At 37.3% G+C, this 19,085-nt stretch overlaps 6 protein-coding genes across 6 annotated transcripts; 2 read left to right on the top strand and 4 right to left on the bottom strand.

Annotated features, from left to right (window-relative positions):
- Positions 1 to 136: 136 nt before the first annotated feature.
- Positions 137 to 19,012, top strand: LOC129781783 (uncharacterized). Its single transcript, XM_055789363.1, has 6 exons — positions 137 to 481; positions 4,579 to 5,242; positions 6,507 to 6,799; positions 7,163 to 7,495; positions 8,736 to 8,745; positions 18,691 to 19,012. Exons 1-6 carry the CDS (start codon positions 172 to 174, stop codon positions 19,004 to 19,006), a joined length of 1,926 nt encoding a protein of 641 aa, XP_055645338.1. The 5' UTR covers positions 137 to 171; the 3' UTR covers positions 19,007 to 19,012.
- On the bottom strand, positions 669 to 1,977 carry LOC129781748 (histone H1-like). The gene has a single exon (XM_055789328.1). The coding sequence runs from the start codon at positions 1,952 to 1,954 to the stop codon at positions 1,274 to 1,276; it is 681 nt and encodes a 226-aa protein (XP_055645303.1). The 5' UTR covers positions 1,955 to 1,977; the 3' UTR covers positions 669 to 1,273.
- Positions 6,574 to 6,891, bottom strand: LOC129781774 (histone H4). The gene has a single exon (XM_055789354.1). It carries the CDS (start codon positions 6,889 to 6,891, stop codon positions 6,580 to 6,582), a length of 312 nt encoding a protein of 103 aa, XP_055645329.1. The 3' UTR covers positions 6,574 to 6,579.
- On the bottom strand, positions 14,648 to 16,000 carry LOC129781765 (histone H2A). Its single transcript, XM_055789345.1, has one exon. The coding sequence runs from the start codon at positions 15,935 to 15,937 to the stop codon at positions 15,563 to 15,565; it is 375 nt and encodes a 124-aa protein (XP_055645320.1). The 5' UTR covers positions 15,938 to 16,000; the 3' UTR covers positions 14,648 to 15,562.
- On the top strand, positions 16,180 to 16,581 carry LOC129781771 (histone H2B-like). The gene has a single exon (XM_055789351.1). It carries the CDS (start codon positions 16,196 to 16,198, stop codon positions 16,568 to 16,570), a length of 375 nt encoding a protein of 124 aa, XP_055645326.1. The 5' UTR covers positions 16,180 to 16,195; the 3' UTR covers positions 16,571 to 16,581.
- LOC129781754 (histone H3) lies at positions 17,961 to 18,473 on the bottom strand. Its single transcript, XM_055789334.1, has one exon. It carries the CDS (start codon positions 18,456 to 18,458, stop codon positions 18,048 to 18,050), a length of 411 nt encoding a protein of 136 aa, XP_055645309.1. The 5' UTR covers positions 18,459 to 18,473; the 3' UTR covers positions 17,961 to 18,047.
- Positions 19,013 to 19,085: the final 73 nt, after the last annotated feature.

Genomic DNA, 19,085 nt, shown 5'->3' with positions numbered 1-19,085 from the left:
TCCCTCGCTTTTATAGGAAACAAAGAGGAAAAAGCAAAAAAGAGAAGAATGACAACATGAAGAAGAAGGAAATATTTTCATTCATGTATAAAAGAGGGTACCGTTAGAGGCAAAGAGCATCAGTTTCATTCATCGTTTGAACTCGAAAACAATCTAAAATAGTCCAGAAAAATGACTGGCCGTGGTAAAGGAGGAAAGGGACTGGGCAAAGGAGGAGCCAAGCGTCATCGTAAGGTTCTGCGTGATAACATCCAGGGAATCACAAAGCCCGCTATCCGTCGTTTGGCTCGTCGTGGGGGAGTGAAGCGTATTTCCGGTCTCATCTACGAAGAAACTCGTGGTGTGCTGAAAGTATTTCTGGAAAACGTTATCCGAGATGCTGTTACCTATACCGAACACGCCAAACGGAAGACGGTTACCGCAATGGACGTTGTGTACGCTTTGAAACGCCAAGGTCGTACTCTCTATGGTTTCGGAGGTTAAATGATATAATTTGGTGTACGGTTCAACAAAACGGCTCTTTTCAGGGCCACAATATTTCTCATGTAAAGAGTTCTTTTAAATGTTTTCAAAGCAGTTATTGTTCATTAGCAAGATAATTTTATTTATGATGTTATAAGACATGTAGTTTAATTTATGGATAATAATTTCATTCTTTTTTTTCTTTTTTGAATGTCTGTGTCTGTGGATTATGCGTTGAATGATGAATCATCGCAAGCGAAGCTTATGTACTTGTAATCATTGAACGATTATGATAATTTCAATTGAATTTGGTCCAAACTTAACACATTTCAAGACAAATCGTCATTTGACAGAGACTTGGGCCAATGTATTCTAGTAAATCGTTTATCAAGAATTATACATTACGGTATCACTCTTTTCGTTGGAAAAAGTGGAAGACTTGTGGCCGAGACACGACCCTCATAGTTTACGTAGGATTACGTTATAATATATGTTGCACGTTCATTCTGAATATCTTTGAGAGTTTAAATTGCAAATTGTGCAAAAATCTCATTGTTCCGTTAAGAAATGACTAAACAATAAACGCTCAAAATTGGAAAATTTCCGTGACGTGACCGAAATTCATTTTTTTAATTGCACCCGTCAACATGAATGAAATAAAATAATAAATCTAATAAATGTTTATTGACTGTCATGAAGAAAATATATGAGTTATTAGAGGTGGAAAATTATTGTTACTCTTTCGATTCATTGTGTTTGGTAGTCCTGAGAAGGACTGTTTGTTTTTAAATGAATTTCCCGATGAGAAACTTTACTTCTTGGTAGCGGGTTTTTTCGGAGCGATTTTCTTAGCCGGAGTAGCTTTTTTCGGTTTGGGAGTTTTTGGTTTCTTCGTTGCTGTTTTCGATGGTCTGGTTGATTTCTGTTTGGGAGCGGCTGCTGTCTTCACTGTTCCAGCCTTTTTGGCATTCTTTGCGACGGCTGCTTTAGCCTTCTTCTCAACAGCTTTCTTTGATGGTACTGCCTTTAGTTTTTTGTCAGCAGCAGTTTTGGAAGTAGCTGCCTTTTTGGCGACTTTCTTCTCTCCAGTAGGCTTTTTCGCAGCCGTTGTTTTCTTAGGTTTCTTTTCGCCCTCTGGTTTCTTGTCCTTTGATTTAATTTTAAAAGATCCTGATGCTCCACTTCCTTTGGTTTGCACAAGATTACCTTTCTCGACACCACTCTTCAAAGATTTTTTAATGAAAGTTGAGAGCTTAGCAACGTCACACTTGTAATTGGCACCGATATACTTCTTGATCGCCTGAAGAGATGATCCATTACGTTCCTTCAAAGTCTTGATGGCGGCTAAAACCATTTCATTCACTGGTGGATGGGTGGCTGACTTTTTCGGTTTCTTACCCTCTCCTTTAGGAGCACGAGCCTTTTTCGGTGTCTTGGCTGGAGATGCAGCAACTGATGCTGCGGGAACGACTTCAGTAGCTGTTTCGGCCATTTTATTCACTGTGTTTCACTGCTATAGTTCGACGGGATGCTGATTTTTTTTTGTTGACGACTAATGATTGAAATCGACATCTGTGTTAGGGAAACTCAATGTGTTCGTTTGAGTTTTATGTTGGAAAAACATTTTGCGTTTTTGTAATTCATACTTTAAGAAATGTCAATTTTCTCTGTTTTGTTTTCATATTTTTACCAGATGCACTACTTATTATTCACTATGATATTCAATATACCATTTAAAGTTGTTCTAAATTTGAATTCCCCAACCGATGCGCTAAAAATTCTCCATAAAAGCAGATGATATGTATCAGAAGTATCAACACTATGTCGAAAATGTTCAAATTTCTCACATTGCAAAAAATAGACAGTTATTAAACTGCATTTTTATAAAATGGGAACATTTTCCCGATCTATTGATACCAGAATCGAGTGCTCACTTAATAACACAGCGAAGCATTTTCATCTTTACTTTGGAGTAATCGGAGCAGCTGAAGCAATTTTTGATTTCCATTTGTTGTCATATGATACATCAGGCACAGCTCAGGCAAGAGTATCAATCTTCTATCAATTTATCCGTTTGTGAAAATAATATAGAACATACAACCCCGAGATAAAATACGCCATATTTTCTCTCAATTTTCCATGATTTTATATAAACGATTCACGACCCAAGACATGTTATACCATCGACAAACTGACCTTTTGGGTTATCGATTTTGAGTTACGAAATCCAACTGGTATATCAATTCAATATACGCATTCAAAAGATAATTATTATGATGTTTATAATATTTATGTCTGAACATTTACATGTACATGTAGTAATGGAGTGAATTTTATTATAATGTAGTGCGTTTGAATGTATGTTCTTAATTTCTTGAAATGACTGTTCAGTTAATTTTGTTTAAGTATTTCTTCTATTTTATTATTTTATCAATCACCAATAGTAATTCCTTTAACATGTACATTGATGGTGTAAATAATAAATACGCTGCTAGAGTGAGTCCTTTTTCCTTATTTGGGTGCTAGTTTTATATGCAAGATATTTTATTTTTAGGACATTGTTCCCTTTTTGTAATCTGTATTCTAATGTGTCACTGATTTCAAGGTATGTTTGCTTATTTTCGTTATTTTGTAACATGTTTACATGTAGAACAGTAAGAAATTTTCTCATAGCAATCTGTATCCATTATCTTCTCCTTCTTCTTCTTGAATTATAGAGACTTTAAAGTTCATTCGTCTCTAGTCTTGAGAAGATCCCACAGAAAACTCTATTTCCAACTCCTTCCTGACCTGTCTTGAGAAAGACACTTTATTCGCGTTCGGCGCCCGTCAGCAAACCGTGTATGCTTTCGAGATCACCCAACTAAACTCTGCTGTATCCATTACGTAATTTTCCAATAATTTATAGAGGAATTGGGTTTAGTTGATCATTCAAATGTTTTTTTTTTATCGGTAGTGTATTTAATTCCATCACCATACTCAAAAAAAAAAGTCTACACAAAAATACCTTGTAGTCAGAGACAAAATGAAATCTCGATTTTGGCCGCAGATCACGAAAAGTAATATAAGATAGTCCGAAAAATAAAACCAATTCGTAAATGGAGAAAAATATTGAATTTATTATTTTATAAGAATTGATATTGATGATTATTAACTATGAAGAAGATAAATGATTTAAAAAAAAAAAAAAAATAACGAAAAAAATCGCATATCGAAAAAGGCAGATCTCGTTTATGGTAACAGTATTTTCTATTCTACCACTGTTTACACCAAACTGTGAAATAACTAAAAATTCCCTACATAATGGGTTATTTAGATATAATTTTTGTATTGTGTTCACGTTTATCTTTGAAATAACTATATTGAATAAAACTACCATTTGATTGTCGTAACATATCACCGATAACACAAGTGATGACAGACTGTTTGTCTAACGAATCAACCCTTGGGTCGAAACATGAAGTATTTCAGAAAATGAAATATTGAGTGTTTTGTCTCGGATCAGTAAATATATTATTCCAACAAATGAATAAATTGAAATAAGATTGATAATCTTGTAAAAGGATAATATTTCTTATGATAACGAACGGAAATCAAAAATTGCTTTAGCTACTCCGATTGCCCCAAGTTTTGATAAGAATGCTTCGTAATGTTGGGAAAAAACATTCAATTCTGGTATATCGAAAAATTGTCCCTATTTCATTAGAATTAGGTTTAATAACTGTTTATCTTTTGCAATGTAAGAAAATTGAACATTTTCGACAGAGTGTTGATACTTCTGATACATATCATTAGCATTTATCGTAAATTATTGAGTATCGGCTTGGACTTTTAAAAACAGAGCAACTTTAAATGGTAGCTCAAACATCATAGTAAATATTAAATAAGGTATCTGATAAACATGTGAGGACTGTAACAAAGAAAAGTAACATTTTTTAAAACATAAATTACAAATACGCGAAATGTTTTCTCAACAGCAAATTTAAACGAACGCTTTGAGTTTCCCTAACACAGTTTTCGATTCCGAGCACAAACGGCGGCACCGAGCGCATCAATGAATTCAGCATTTCGTTGAAACATAGCAGTGAAACACAGTGAATAAAATGGCCGAAACAGCTACTGAAGTCGTTCCCGCAGCATCAGTTGCTGCATCTCCAGCCAAGACACCGAAAAAGGCTCGTGCTCCTAAAGGAGAGGATAAGAAACCAAAAAAGCCAGCCACCCATCCACCAGTGAACGAAATGGTTCTGGCCGCCATCAAGACCTTAAAGGAACGTAATGGATCTTCTCTTCAGGCCATCAAGAAGTATATCGGTGCCAATTACAAGTGTGATGTTGCTAGGCTCTCAACTTTCATAAAAAAATCTTTGAAGAGTGGTGTCGAGAAAGGTAATCTTGTGCAAACCAAAGGAAGTGGAGCATCGGGATCCTTCAAAATCAAACCTAAGGATAAGACACCTGCGGGTGAGAAGAAACCAAAGAAAGCTGCGACTGGGAAGAAACCTGCAGGGGAAAAGAAAGTCGCCAAAAAGGCAGCCACTTCTAAAACTGCTGCTGCCAAAAAGCCGAAGGAAGCACCAGCAAAAAAAGCGGTTCAGAAGAAGGCTAAAGCTGTCGTCGCCAAAACCGCCAAAAAGGCTGGAACCGTAAAGAAAGCAGCCGCTTCCAAACAGAAACCAACCAAAGCATCGAAGACAGCAGCGAAGAAGCCTAAAACTCAAAAACCGAAAAAGGCAGCACCAGCAAAGAAAGCTGCTCCGAAGAAAGCTGCTGCCAAAAAGTAAAGTGCACTGGTGCTTTTCATTTGAAACTTATTTAAAAACAAACAGTCCTTCTCAGGACTACCAAAACCAATGGAACGAAAGAGTAACAATAGTTTTCCACCTCTAAGAATTCGAATGTTTTCTTCATGACAGTTAATATACATTTTCACACATCATCATCTTGTATCCAACATTAAACAATTCTGATAATGTTGGTATTTTAACGAAAAAGCTAATCGATGATACCGAATAGCATCATGAGAATTACGATTGTTTAAGGGAGGACCCCGGTCTAGAAAATCGAAAAAATCGAATTTTTGTTTCTTGCATTTTTGGGAAGTTTATGTCCTCAGAAATGTTGTCCTAAAAAAATTTATCGTATTTTATGGAAACGAAATATGGAAAGTTACAGCCACAAAAGTATGAAGTCACCTTAAGGTATGTACGAATTTTAAAGCGCGTTTTTCTCGAAACCATGTTATTTCAACTGGTGGTGTCGATATCTCAGGATCTACTCGACCGATCTGACTGAAATTGTTTATCAGCATGTAAAAATGAATTATCGGCGTTACATAGCCGTTTTTCGATATATCATTTTTTCGATTTTTGAAAAATCGCTATTTAGAGATTTTTCATGAAAAATGTCTAATTTTTAACGAAAATGGCCGCCGTTTTGGCAATTTTTCGAATTTTCAAAAAACCCCTATGTAACGCTTTAAGTATTGTCTTAAAGTTTCAAAATATTCATTAAAATTTGTTCTACGACACCTCGTTGCTTCAGAACCGATACCACCAACAAGGTACCGATTTTCAGACAACATCTACGCATCCAGCCGTCAACAGCGTCATAATCAGTATTCGTGCACTCAAAGAATGGAAAATACATCTTCAAATATATCTTAAACAATCATCAAAATACCCGAACACTTTACTTTATTCGTAACATCCGAAAAAAAAATCACGAAAATCCATTATTTTCAGGGGTCCCCTCTTAACAATCATTGGACCAAGTCTGCGTCAAACTGCGACGTGCAATGTACCAGGTATTGGTCTAACTTTATTACTATTACGATCCTTCTAATATGACATGTTCCCAACACTGGCTTACAGTGTACTCATAATTCACAGACATTCATTCAAGAAATATTAAACTTCTATGGGTAAAGAACATCAATTTGAATTCAGTTAAACGTCTAATTACATCGTTATTTACAAATAATATAACCGAACAAGCAACGAATCCTTATTAAAAAATAATGGATGATTTGAAAACATTTAAAGGAACTCTTCACTGGAGAAATATTGTGGCCCTGAAAAGGGCCGTTTTGTTGAACCGTACACCAAATTATATCATTTAACCTCCGAAACCATAGAGAGTACGACCTTGGCGTTTCAAAGCGTACACAACGTCCATTGCGGTAACCGTCTTCCGTTTGGCGTGTTCGGTATAGGTAACAGCATCTCGGATAACGTTTTCCAGAAATACTTTCAGCACACCACGAGTTTCTTCGTAGATGAGACCGGAAATACGCTTCACTCCCCCACGACGAGCCAAACGACGGATAGCGGGCTTTGTGATTCCCTGGATGTTATCACGCAGAACCTTACGATGACGCTTGGCTCCTCCTTTGCCTAGTCCCTTTCCTCCTTTACCACGGCCAGTCATTTTTCTGGACTATTTTATGTTGTTTCCGAGTTCAAACGATGACTGAAACTGATGCTGTTTCCCCTAAGGGTACCCACTTTTATACCCGAATGGAAATTATTTTTCCTCCTTTTCCTTCATTTTGTTATTCTTCCCCTTCTTTTGTCCTTTCCTTTTTGTGCATGCGTATGGTAGAATGACGACATACGTGAGGTATTAAAGCGAAGAAAAGCGTTGAATTATCCCATTCATTCAGCAACTTTGAAACCGTTAACTCTACTGAAATCGTAAGCAATGGCTCGTACCAAGCAGACCGCTCGTAAATCCACCGGAGGAAAGGCTCCTCGCAAACAGTTGGCCACTAAAGCTGCTCGTAAAAGTGCTCCAGCTACCGGAGGAGTCAAGAAGCCACATCGTTATCGACCAGGAACCGTCGCTTTGCGTGAGATTCGTCGTTATCAAAAGTCGACTGAATTACTGATCCGTAAGCTTCCATTCCAACGTTTGGTTCGTGAGATCGCTCAAGATTTTAAGACCGATCTTCGCTTCCAGAGCTCGGCTGTTATGGCTCTGCAGGAAGCAAGTGAAGCTTATCTGGTTGGATTATTCGAAGATACCAATCTGTGTGCCATCCATGCCAAACGAGTCACCATTATGCCGAAAGATATCCAATTAGCTCGTCGTATCCGTGGAGAACGCGCTTAAATCTGACTGATCTCTGACAAATCTCATTCTCAAACAAACGGCCCTTTTCAGGGCCACCAATTTATTCGAAAAGAGTTTGAAAAACTGTTTTCTATCTTCAACATTACATACGGCGGAGCCGCACGATATATTGAAACATGAATCTTATCAAATATAAATGAACTTCTGATCTTCTTTTATTGACGCTAAAAATTATAGCGAATCATATTTTACGACACCTTTTTTACGGTGTTCCTGACTTAGTTCTAAGTACCCTCAGATTATCCATATATAAAAATTGAATAACATTTTAAAAGTACAAAGCTCGAGGTTTCCCAGTTTCATGATTTTTTTATGTATATAGCTTTATTGTATAAACACCAAAATCAATCCTGTTAAACCTCTCTACGATTAGTTTCTCGACACTAAACTGCTAACTCTTCTAATTTTGGTGCAATTGCATTGAGAACAGATAATGATGCCGAGTCTTCAATTAGCATCTGCAACTGAATATGAGGATTTCAATCATTGAATTCACTATATGCATCATCATACATTCTGCACAATATCATCACTTCATTCCCAAACGTAACGTCAAACCAACTACATGAAATTGTTGTATCTACTCATTTCGGATACCTTTTGTGATATGACTTTTCTGAATCCCTCGAATTAATCACACGAGAGGCGACTCATTATGACAACGAAAATCTACAAATCAACAATTAGAAAACCTTTTCCTACACACTTATCAAACAAATTTGTGGCCCTGAAAAGGGCCGTTGTTTTTTTTGCTACATGACTCGGGAGTTACTTGGAGCTGGTATACTTCGTGACGGCTTTGGTTCCTTCGGAGACAGCGTGTTTGGCCAATTCTCCTGGCAGCAGTAAACGAACTGCGGTTTGAATTTCACGAGAAGTTATCGTTGAACGTTTGTTGTAATGCGCCAAGCGAGATGATTCAGCGGCGATGCGTTCGAAAATATCATTCACGAAGCTGTTCATGATACTCATGGCTTTGGATGAAATACCCGTGTCAGGATGGACTTGTTTCAACACTTTGTAAATGTAGATAGCGTAGCTTTCCTTCCTGCGGACCTTCTTCTTTTTCTTGTCGGTCTTGGTAATACTTTTCTGGGCCTTTCCAGACTTCTTCGCTGCCTTTCCACTGGTTTTAGGAGCCATTGCTATGTTGTATCGCTTTTACTGTTCGAGAGGAACTAATGTCGAAAGCAAAGGAAACATCATGTTTTATGCTCGGTCAGGGTGGAATGTATGACCGTCCCCTTTCGTTTATGTTGTCATTTCATTATATTCGTAGCTCTGTCTGAGAGTGAAACAAACATTGTTTCAGCAGGTATAAAAGAGGGTTCGTTATCCGGAAACTTTGATCAGTACAGTTTCGCTTCGCACGTGAATAATTTCATAATTATATAACAAAAAATGTCTGGACGTGGTAAAGGAGGAAAAGTTAAGGGAAAGGCGAAGTCCCGTTCAAATCGTGCTGGCTTACAGTTCCCAGTGGGTCGTATTCATCGTCTGCTCATGAAGGGAAACTATGCCGAACGTGTTGGAGCTGGAGCACCCGTTTATCTGGTCGCAGTGATGGAATATTTGGCCGCTGAAGTATTGGAATTGGCAGGAAATGCCGCTCGTGACAACAAGAAGAAGGACAATCTTTAGAAAAAGATCGATTTTCTAAACAGCGTAGGGATCAATTAACTGATTGAATCGGTATCAAAGAATCGATCTTAAATCGAAAAATCGAATGACTTTTTTCCAATTTATGTAGTTATTCTATAAGTGTCGTCTTTTCTTAAAATGCAAAAAATGTAGAGACGACGAGTGGGTAGGAATTAAAATTCATCTGTTATATTTTTCATATTTTTTATTCTAGGCATAAAGCATGCTTAAATTTTCTTTTACAGTTTCACAGAATGTTCTTCTTCCGAGAACGAGAATCGTTTTACGATAGTATAGTTTTCATTTTTCGGTCTAAAACTATGATATAACTGAGTTTTTGCGGAAAATTGCTTCAAATGATTATAACGGGTTTTAAGTTTTCTTTCTATTGCTTTATAACTTGTCGTCTCTACATTTTTTGCATTTACCTGAGATACCTTTACCTGATACATGTTTTTCATTGTCCTTAATATCTACCGATTACTATACTTATTCCTATTTTCTACTCATTAAGCTACCTGCCCAAAAACATGTTAACTTTCAAAAATCATAACTCAAAAACTAAAAAAACTCCTCTCTGAATTTTGGATATGTTATGTAAAAAAAAACTCAGCTTTCAAGAGAAAATATAAAAAAATATAGCGCCATTGGTACCGAAACCATGTAAGCTATAAAAAATGAATACAATGAATAATAACGGTTAGCTTTGAAAAATCATAGCTTAAAAACAAAAAAAACTCCTCTCTGGTTTCGAGATATGTTCTGTAAAAAATTCTTAGCTTTCACGAAAAAAAAATATATATAAATATAGCGCCATTGGTCCCGAGACCATGAAAACTATAAAACACAAATACAATTAATAATAACGAAGCCAAAAGTCAAATTTTATGCAACTCTGGTATTTTTTCAAAAAAGATCAGCTATAAGTAGATATGTCGATCATCTAAATCGGCTCAGTAGTTATGAATTTTTCAAGAAGTAAGTCTTTGAAATAAGTGGAAAAATTTGAATTTTCGGACCACCCTACAAATGGAAATAGTCACCCTTACAAAAAAAAAAAAAAAAAATACGGGTCTAATGGTTTGCGACAAAAAACAAAATTTCCACTTTCCACGAAAATCTGAGAACCACTATATCGGTTTGGCATGAAATGGCTGTAAGGGAAGTGGGGGCATAGTGGTCACCCTAAGGAATATGTCCATTCCCAGCGTCCACATATCGATTCAATTCCCGTTTCTCGAAGAATATTATAGTTCAACTCATTGTTGTTCAAGATAGCAAACGGCTTTTACTATTAAAATTCAAAATAGTACACTTTTCATCAATAGAAAAAAGGTGAAAAATCGAACTTTTTTTTTGCTTGGAGGTAAAGTGGTTACCTGGTGGGGACAAAGTGGGCGCTCGCACATATCTAAATAAATGGGATAGATTTATGCGATTTTTTCGTTCAAATTTCACATTGAAATCAATCAAATCACAATTGAAATCACATTTGATATAGTAGGTACTTGTTTGAAATAAGCTTGGCCTATTCACCTAGAGTCTCAATTTAAATTTTCTCATGCATACAAAAACATAGTAAGAAACACATAACGTTCCGCATAACTAGGCTTGGTTTAGTTGGAGTGGCATATTTATCCAGGGTCAAACCCACAAAAGGATCCTTTATAAGAGCAGAATGTGGTGTGGTATATCAGCTTTAGTAAACAAAACATTGTATTGTACTTTGCCCCAAACATCAAAGTAAATTCTAATGCTAATTAATCGCAGAGATTAAACAAAATATGTGTTCACCTCTCCTAGAATATGTGAACAGGCGTCCAAACTGATGATTTGTCCAATATATCAGATTGAATAAACTAAATTTCACGAGAAATTCCTTAGATACCATGCGCACAAAACTACGGCCTAATGGCTATCGAGAGAGCAATTTCTGTTTTTATTTATATTGTAACATGCGACAGCTCTACTAAAGTACAGGGTGGCTCAAAAGTAATTAATTTCTCCAAACTTAAGGTGACTATCAATACGGCATCTATAGTCAATAGTTATACTACCAAACAAGCAGGTGACCACTTTGCCCCCTATGACCAATTTGCACCCACTACCACTATATGTATAGAATATGCTCACTTACCTTTAAACATGGTGCTGGAGCTCTTTGATTAGCTTCAAAACCACCCTCCGTTCTTCGCGCTGCTTCCTTCACTGACAAAATGGAAGCCTTTTCCTTTCATGCTCTGTGTTGTCATAGCACTCTTATTTCATCAAACACGGGAAAATTACATGGATTTTATTATATTACGTAATATTATCACTGCGATATATACGACTTGGCAGTATATTTCTGTTACTAACTGTCAGTAGCCTTTTTAAGCGCTTGTGTTTGCTGAGACTGAGACTGACCGGAAAACTGAACTGGATGACGCGGGAAATAACCACGTTATCAAAAATCCGCGACACTACCGGCAACTTCAGAAATGCACTTGTGCAATTACACAATATTTTTCATAATTTTGTTCCCAGGCCATCGAACTCGCACAACACTAACACAGCAGCATGTAATCAACTTTTTATTCAACTTGACAGCAACCCCAGTTATCCGGAATTGACCAAACTAGACGGTGGCCTCCTACACCGTACAACACTACCATTTAAACTATATCAGCCGCGTCCACGAGAAACGCTATCCAAATTATTACAAATTGGTTGGTTCTTAGTTAAATTCAGCCAGCGCAAAATAATGCTCTTATTGCGAGCGGGACGGTATAAGCGACCGTTCTTGGTGGTGGTGTAACAACTTCTCTTCATCTGAAGTATTCGTGGATCTCTCTCGATTGATTTTGTGTTGGTGATCTCCGCGTTTGCTACTAATACTCTATAGCAAAAAACTTCGGTTTTGTTTTCTTTAGCTAGCCTCTCTCGCAATCTGGTTCGGATGTTGCGTGAGAGAGCGTAATTGGATCAATGGACACGAAGAGCAATCGAGGAGGAACCCTTCTGTCGAAATTATAGTAGAAGTCATTGACCAGAAACCGACGATGCGTAATTCGCAGAAAAGAAAATCACAGCGCGCCGTATCAATTCAATGTATCGTGCGTAAAATGCTTCTCACTATTGCTGAACGGATGGAAAGGGCCGGAATGCTTCTGGTTATACCTTAGAATGTGTTCGAAACGCCTTTAAATTAAATGAAGGTCTTCACATCTGGCATCTCTGATACAGAGCTTTACCCGAACGGGTGAGTTATAAGTAGCCGGATAAAATGAAAACATGTTTGGTAATAGTTTTTTTTTGAAACTTTTTGCGTATTTTGGAATCGTCATGGCGTGATCCACTGGGAGTAGTTGCGTACACGCGAGACAGCAGCTTGTCAAATTAATTTTTTGCTCATTAGTGCAGGAGTAGAGTAAAGTTTTTCCAAGATGCTTTCTCAAGGCTAGAGACGAAAGAACTGAAAAGTTTGAAATCTCTATAATCAAAAACCAAACCATTTTTGCTAGGGATAAAGATCAGCTCAAGGCTAGGTGGAGGTACGGTGTAGCAAATTATGGGTAATACGTGCCGTGGGAGCAGGTGCAGGATGACAGGAATAGGACAATAGATCTTCGTATTGTAAAAAAAATTGAACGTAGAAATCGTATTGTAAGAATAAAATTGTGATTGCTAACAGATCAACAAATGAATTTCTAGATCAGCAGAAAACAAAATGTAGACATTCGGCAACATTATTTCCTACATTGACGTCGATCAATTCATTCAAAAATTTACACGATATACTGATTTCGGTTCATACGGCGCACTACAATTTCACAGTGTCGGCTACTGGGTCAATGACTTCCACCCCAATTTCGGCAGAATTGTGACTCCTAGGTACTTCTTCGTGTTTATTGAAACAATTATAGCATCGTTTTAGATTGGGGCAATGTATTCGAAGATGACTGTACTCGTAGCATCTCGTAGTAGGATAATACGGTCGAGTTTACATGCGAAACACCTCAACTTTGTATGTGTTTTTTTTTTATTAGAGGCGAATGAACAGTCCAAAGTCTCTTTAACCCTCCTATACTCGCGTGCAAAATCATAACACGTTGCCATTGTGTATTTTTCAGGCTTTATTGGCATTTATTTGAAGAAGAGAGTATGATTGAATGAAAAAACTCCTAAAAATATGTTATCTTCGTTCTAATTCAATTAATAAAATTCAAATTTTATTAATTAAAAGTAAGCAACTGAATATAATTCATGGAAGTATAAAGAGCTAAAAAATAACATAAAAACGTATTAATCGATTGTGGTTTCACTGGAGTAAGAATCGGAACATAGTATAACTGCATGCTCGAAGTAAACATATTTTTTTCGGTGAGAAGAATGAGAAGGAGAAGAATGTATAACGTATTCTAGATAATTACCAGATGATAAAGGTGCTGGAATATAGAGTTTGCATATTTCTAATATTTATTGTCTCCTTATTCTTGGTAAACTAAGAATTAATGCCTTTTTCTAGATGGGGCATATATATACAATCTTTTATAAAAGGATTTCTAAAAACTTCCTTTTCTTTTTCTTGTTTTCTTGTAGATATTGTCCATTTTTATAAAAAAATATCCCCGAAACTGTAACTGTTAAAAGTTACCATAAGCCACCGATTAGTTTATAGTTTACCGTTTACAATTCTTCCACAAGTGAAATTCTTTCACAAGTGTGTATATGTATGACCATTATATTTAGCGAATAACTATACGAAAGTCAAACATTCATGCCAGAGTTGTTCACACGCATAGAAACCATGCAATATTCACGTGAACTAAGCGATCACAATATCTATTAGGATCGTTACTTCAACCTAATCTAATTTTGAAGTGATAGAGACACAGGGCACTTTATATCCACTTTCAATTAATTTGCAATCTCAATTCTGGATATTCACATAAAATTCAAATAATGGTTTTTCGTTGCTTTCAATCCATAGTTTGGCCTATTGCGTATACGTGTTATCATGATAACCATTATCGAAATGTTTGTGAAAATTGAAAAATGTGTTTTTTTTTCTCTGTTTGAACTATTGTCAAATGTGAACTTTGATGGAACCTAGGCTGAGTCTCAACAGAAAATATGAAAAATTGCGCGAGCTGAATTATGACATATGAGAGGCTTAGAATGCAAGGGGTGTAAGTGACTTGATCGATTTCTCTTCATCAACTTTTTCTTTAGTTAATAACTCAATTGCAAAAACGTTCCAATTTAAGTTTGCTATAGAATCTGATATGTGAGGTTCTGACCTATCTTCCACATTGTCAAATACAGCTGGGAATGTATTTGCAGCTAAGCTATGACCAAAAAAGAGAGAGAGTAGAAGTAGAGAAATTGATCAAATCACTTACACGCCTTTCATTCTAAGCCCCTCATATTGCATTGTCGGGTGAAAAACATATTTATGTCTTATCGAATCCAACGATATCAATGCCAGGACATCAATAGCTATGAAGCTACTTATGTGTGTTGGGTTACAGCTAACATTTAATGATACTGGTATTGATACCGCTGAACGAAAGAGTGGAGAGAGGAGATCACTTGAAACATGGCGACACTCTATTGTCCCCAGAGTTTCGACGAAGGGCAGGTTTAAAGGGTTTAACATGAAAAAACTGAAAGGACTAAGCTGGCTTCCGATTGAGAGGTACGAAAGAGTACACTCAAGCGTACCAGTTTGCGATGTCTCATCAAGAATTACTAATGATTTTATTTAGCCAACTACATTTATCTATGTATCCATTCCCCTTTCCTTTCTCTTTAAAAAAAGCAACACTTCTGGATTTTGCTACCTTTTTACTTTTTTTTGTTGCTTCCTACTAAGAGGTCGTTTATGCCTAAATTACAAATGATATGTACATATGGACGGAAATGTTTTTTTTTCTGGCAGCTGGTATACCCTCTGTAAATTTGGTTCCTTTGGGCCAGCTCGACTACCTGCGTGAGATCATCATGTTTTACCCAACAAAATTTCGCTTGTGTAATTAATACTGTTTGCCAGTGTTGATTTCATGTCCCTATATTCGGTTTCATCTGGACACATTCCTCGCCGCGTTATGCCGTCTGAGCTTAGATTAAGATTTCAAATTAGTGTAACGATGTACTCATATCGTTTTTGAAACAAATGCTTTCCTAATCTTAATGTACACTGTAACTGAGGATTGGATTTGATCGAAACAAATGGCAAATCGTAGGCAAAAAAAATATTGTTACTCTTAGTTAAGAATGTTTTGTCGTCCTGAAAAGGACGGTTGGGTTCTCGGTTTTCATGTAATTCGAATTCGTTGTTTATTTAAGCTTTCTTCTCGGTCTTTTTGGGCAGTAGAACAGCTTGGATGTTGGGCAAAACTCCGCCTTGAGCAATAGTTACACCCGACAGCAGCTTATTCAATTCTTCGTCATTACGGATAGCCAACTGCAGATGACGTGGGATAATTCTGGTCTTCTTGTTGTCACGAGCGGCATTTCCTGCCAATTCCAACACTTCAGCGGCCAAATATTCCATCACTGCGGCCAGGTAAACGGGTGCTCCAGCTCCAACACGTTCGGCATAGTTTCCCTTCCTGAGCAGACGATGAATACGACCCACTGGGAACTGCAATCCAGCACGATTTGAACGGGACTTTGCCTTCCCCTTTACTTTTCCTCCTTTACCACGTCCAGACATTTTTTGTTATATAATTATGAAATTATTCACGAGCAGAGCGAAACTGTACTGATGAAAATTTTCGGAAAGCGAACCCTCTTTTATACCTACTCTACCATTATTAGTCTTCCATTCAGCCGGTGCTACGAATATAATGAAATGACAACATAAACGAAAGGGGACGGTCATACATTCTACCCTGACTGAGCACAAAACGTGATGTTTCCTTTGCTTTCGACATTAGTTCCTCTCGAACAGTAAAAGCGGTACAACATAGCAATGGCTCCTAAAACCAGTGGAAAGGCAGCGAAGAAGTCCGGAAAGGCCCAGAAAAGTATTACCAAGACCGACAAGAAAAAGAAGAAGGTCCGCAGGAAGGAAAGCTACGCTATCTACATTTACAAAGTGTTGAAACAAGTCCATCCTGACACGGGTATTTCATCCAAAGCCATGAGTATCATGAACAGCTTTGTGAATGATATTTTCGAACGCATCGCCGCTGAATCATCTCGCTTGGCGCATTACAACAAACGTTCAACGATAACTTCTCGTGAAATTCAAACCGCAGTTCGTTTACTGCTGCCAGGAGAATTGGCCAAACACGCTGTCTCCGAAGGAACCAAGGCCGTCACGAAGTATACCAGCTCCAAGTAAATCCCGAGTGATGTAGCATAAAATCAACGGCCCTTTTCAGGGCCACAAATCTGTTTGACAAGAGTTTGGGAAAAAAGTTCTCTAGTAGTTTGATTCGATTGATAATGATTCCCCTCTCGTATGAGTTTCATCACAAAAAGTATCCGAAATGACTCGACGTCATGATTTAAATTAATACAACTTATTGAGAAGTTTGTAAAGCACATTTCGAGACTTACATGATGATTTTATACAGAATTCATAGTGCAATAAGTGAATTCAACAATTGAGCATCCAATATTCAATTGCCAACTCTTGTGTTTTGTAGATTCTAATTCAAGACCCAACATGATCTGTCCCAAATGAAATTGCAGTAAAATTAAAAGAGTTAACAACTATCTACACCAAGATAAACGAATCGATGAGAAGTTTGGCAGGATTTATCAAAACATCAGTCAAAATAATAAAAATAAATGAAAGACCCCTCGAAACAAAATTTGAACTTTGTACTCAGAAAACATTACTCAATAATCCTAACTGGTTATTCAGAGAACGTAGAGTACAAGCAAACATTGTGCACAACTAAAATTAGTTCGTTAGCTTTGAAATAGTTCAGATTTGATCATATGTATGGAAACATGTTTTTCATCAAAAGTTATCTTCTAGAATAACATTGACCGCTAGGCTCAGAGCGTCATTCATATTCGGGAATATTTGTCTACATCGTGTCACAACGTATGTAATACTAATGTTAGAAAACTCATTATTTACCTTAATGTTGGTTTGTCCGATTTTGGGTGTTTTCACGCAACTAGCAAATAATGCAAATCGATTTTTCTTTTTGAAAATCACACATGTAATCAAGACGAGTTTGGGTTCGTTGGAAAGCCCCCAGTCTCTAATTGCTAATAATACCATAAGGCGTTCCAATTGTTCATTTTTTTAAATGTTTTTTCAAAGATTGTCCGGTTTAATCGGTTTTAGAAATCACCATTTTTGAATGAAGAAATTCGAATTTCAGAGTAGATGTTGTATTTTTTATTGCCAACATCAGGGCATCGAACAAACCATGATCAAAATTTAGGTCATCGAGATGCATCAATTACATAATTTAGATATATAAATCTGATATAAATGGTGTTTACAATATTTGTATGTGTCATAATCCAGAAAAGGTCTGAATACGTACCAAACTATCATCTGGCGATTGATTAAAAGTTAGCTCAAATGAGGGCGCGTTGACACCATTAGAAGGTGGACTTTGTAAACCTTCAAAACATACGAATCCGTCAAAATATTCTATAAAACTACTGTAAATCATGAAAAAGACAATTTTATTTATATGTTTGGAAACATTTGAATACCTGATTTGACACAGGTGCGCTAACTAGAGCATTCAAAGAAGTGGACAAACCAAAATCATTCACCTTACTCAAACTCTTTTCGCATAAGTTAGTGGCCCTGAAAAGGGCCGTTTGGTTGAGAATGAAGGTCAAATTTAGGCGCGTTCTCCACGAATACGACGAGCCAATTGAATGTCTTTCGGCATAATGGTGACTCGTTTGGCATGGATGGCACACAGATTGGTATCTTCGAATAATCCGACCAGATAAGCTTCACTTGCTTCCTGCAGAGCCATAACAGCCGAGCTCTGGAAGCGAAGATCGGTCTTAAAATCCTGAGCGATCTCACGAACCAAACGTTGGAATGGAAGCTTACGAATCAGTAATTCAGTCGACTTTTGATAACGACGAATTTCACGCAAAGCGACGGTTCCTGGTCGATAACGATGTGGCTTCTTGACTCCTCCGGTAGCTGGAGCACTTTTACGAGCAGCTTTAGTGGCCAACTGTTTGCGAGGAGCCTTTCCTCCGGTGGATTTACGCGCGGTCTGCTTGGTACGAGCCATTGCTTACGATTTCAGTAGAGTTAACGGTTTCAAAGTTGATGAATGAATGGGAAAGTTCAACGCATTCCCTCGCTTTTATAGGAAACAAAGAGGAAAAAGCAAAAAAGAGAAGAATGACAACATGAAGAAGAAGGAAATATTTTCATTCATGTATAAAAGAGGGTACCGTTAGAGGCAAAGAGCATCAGTTTCATTCATCGTTTGAACTCGAAAACAATCTAAAATAGTCCAGAAAAATGACTGGCCGTGGTAAAGGAGGAAAGGGACTGGGCAAAGGAGGAGCCAAGCGTCATCGTAAGGTTCTGCGTGATAACATCCAGGGAATCACAAAGCCCGCTATCCGTCGTTTGGCTCGTCGTGGGGGAGTGAAGCGTATTTCCGGTCTCATCTACGAAGAAACTCGTGGTGTGCTGAAAGTATTTCTGGAAAACGTTATCCGAGATGCTGTTACCTATACCGAACACGCCAAACGGAAGACGGTTACCGCAATGGACGTTGTGTACGCTTTGAAACGCCAAGGTCGTACTCTCTATGGTTTCGGAGGTTAAATGATATAATTTGGTGTACGGTTCAACAAAACGGCCCTTTTCAGGGCCACAATATTTCTCATGTAAAGAGTTCTTTTAA

The sequence above is a fragment of the Toxorhynchites rutilus genome, unplaced genomic scaffold (assembly GCF_029784135.1).
Source record: "Toxorhynchites rutilus septentrionalis strain SRP unplaced genomic scaffold, ASM2978413v1 HiC_scaffold_20, whole genome shotgun sequence".
Lineage (NCBI taxonomy): Eukaryota > Metazoa > Arthropoda > Insecta > Diptera > Culicidae > Toxorhynchites > Toxorhynchites rutilus.
Note: the sequence above shows the minus strand (reverse complement) of the source record. Positions and strands in the feature narration are given on the sequence as shown.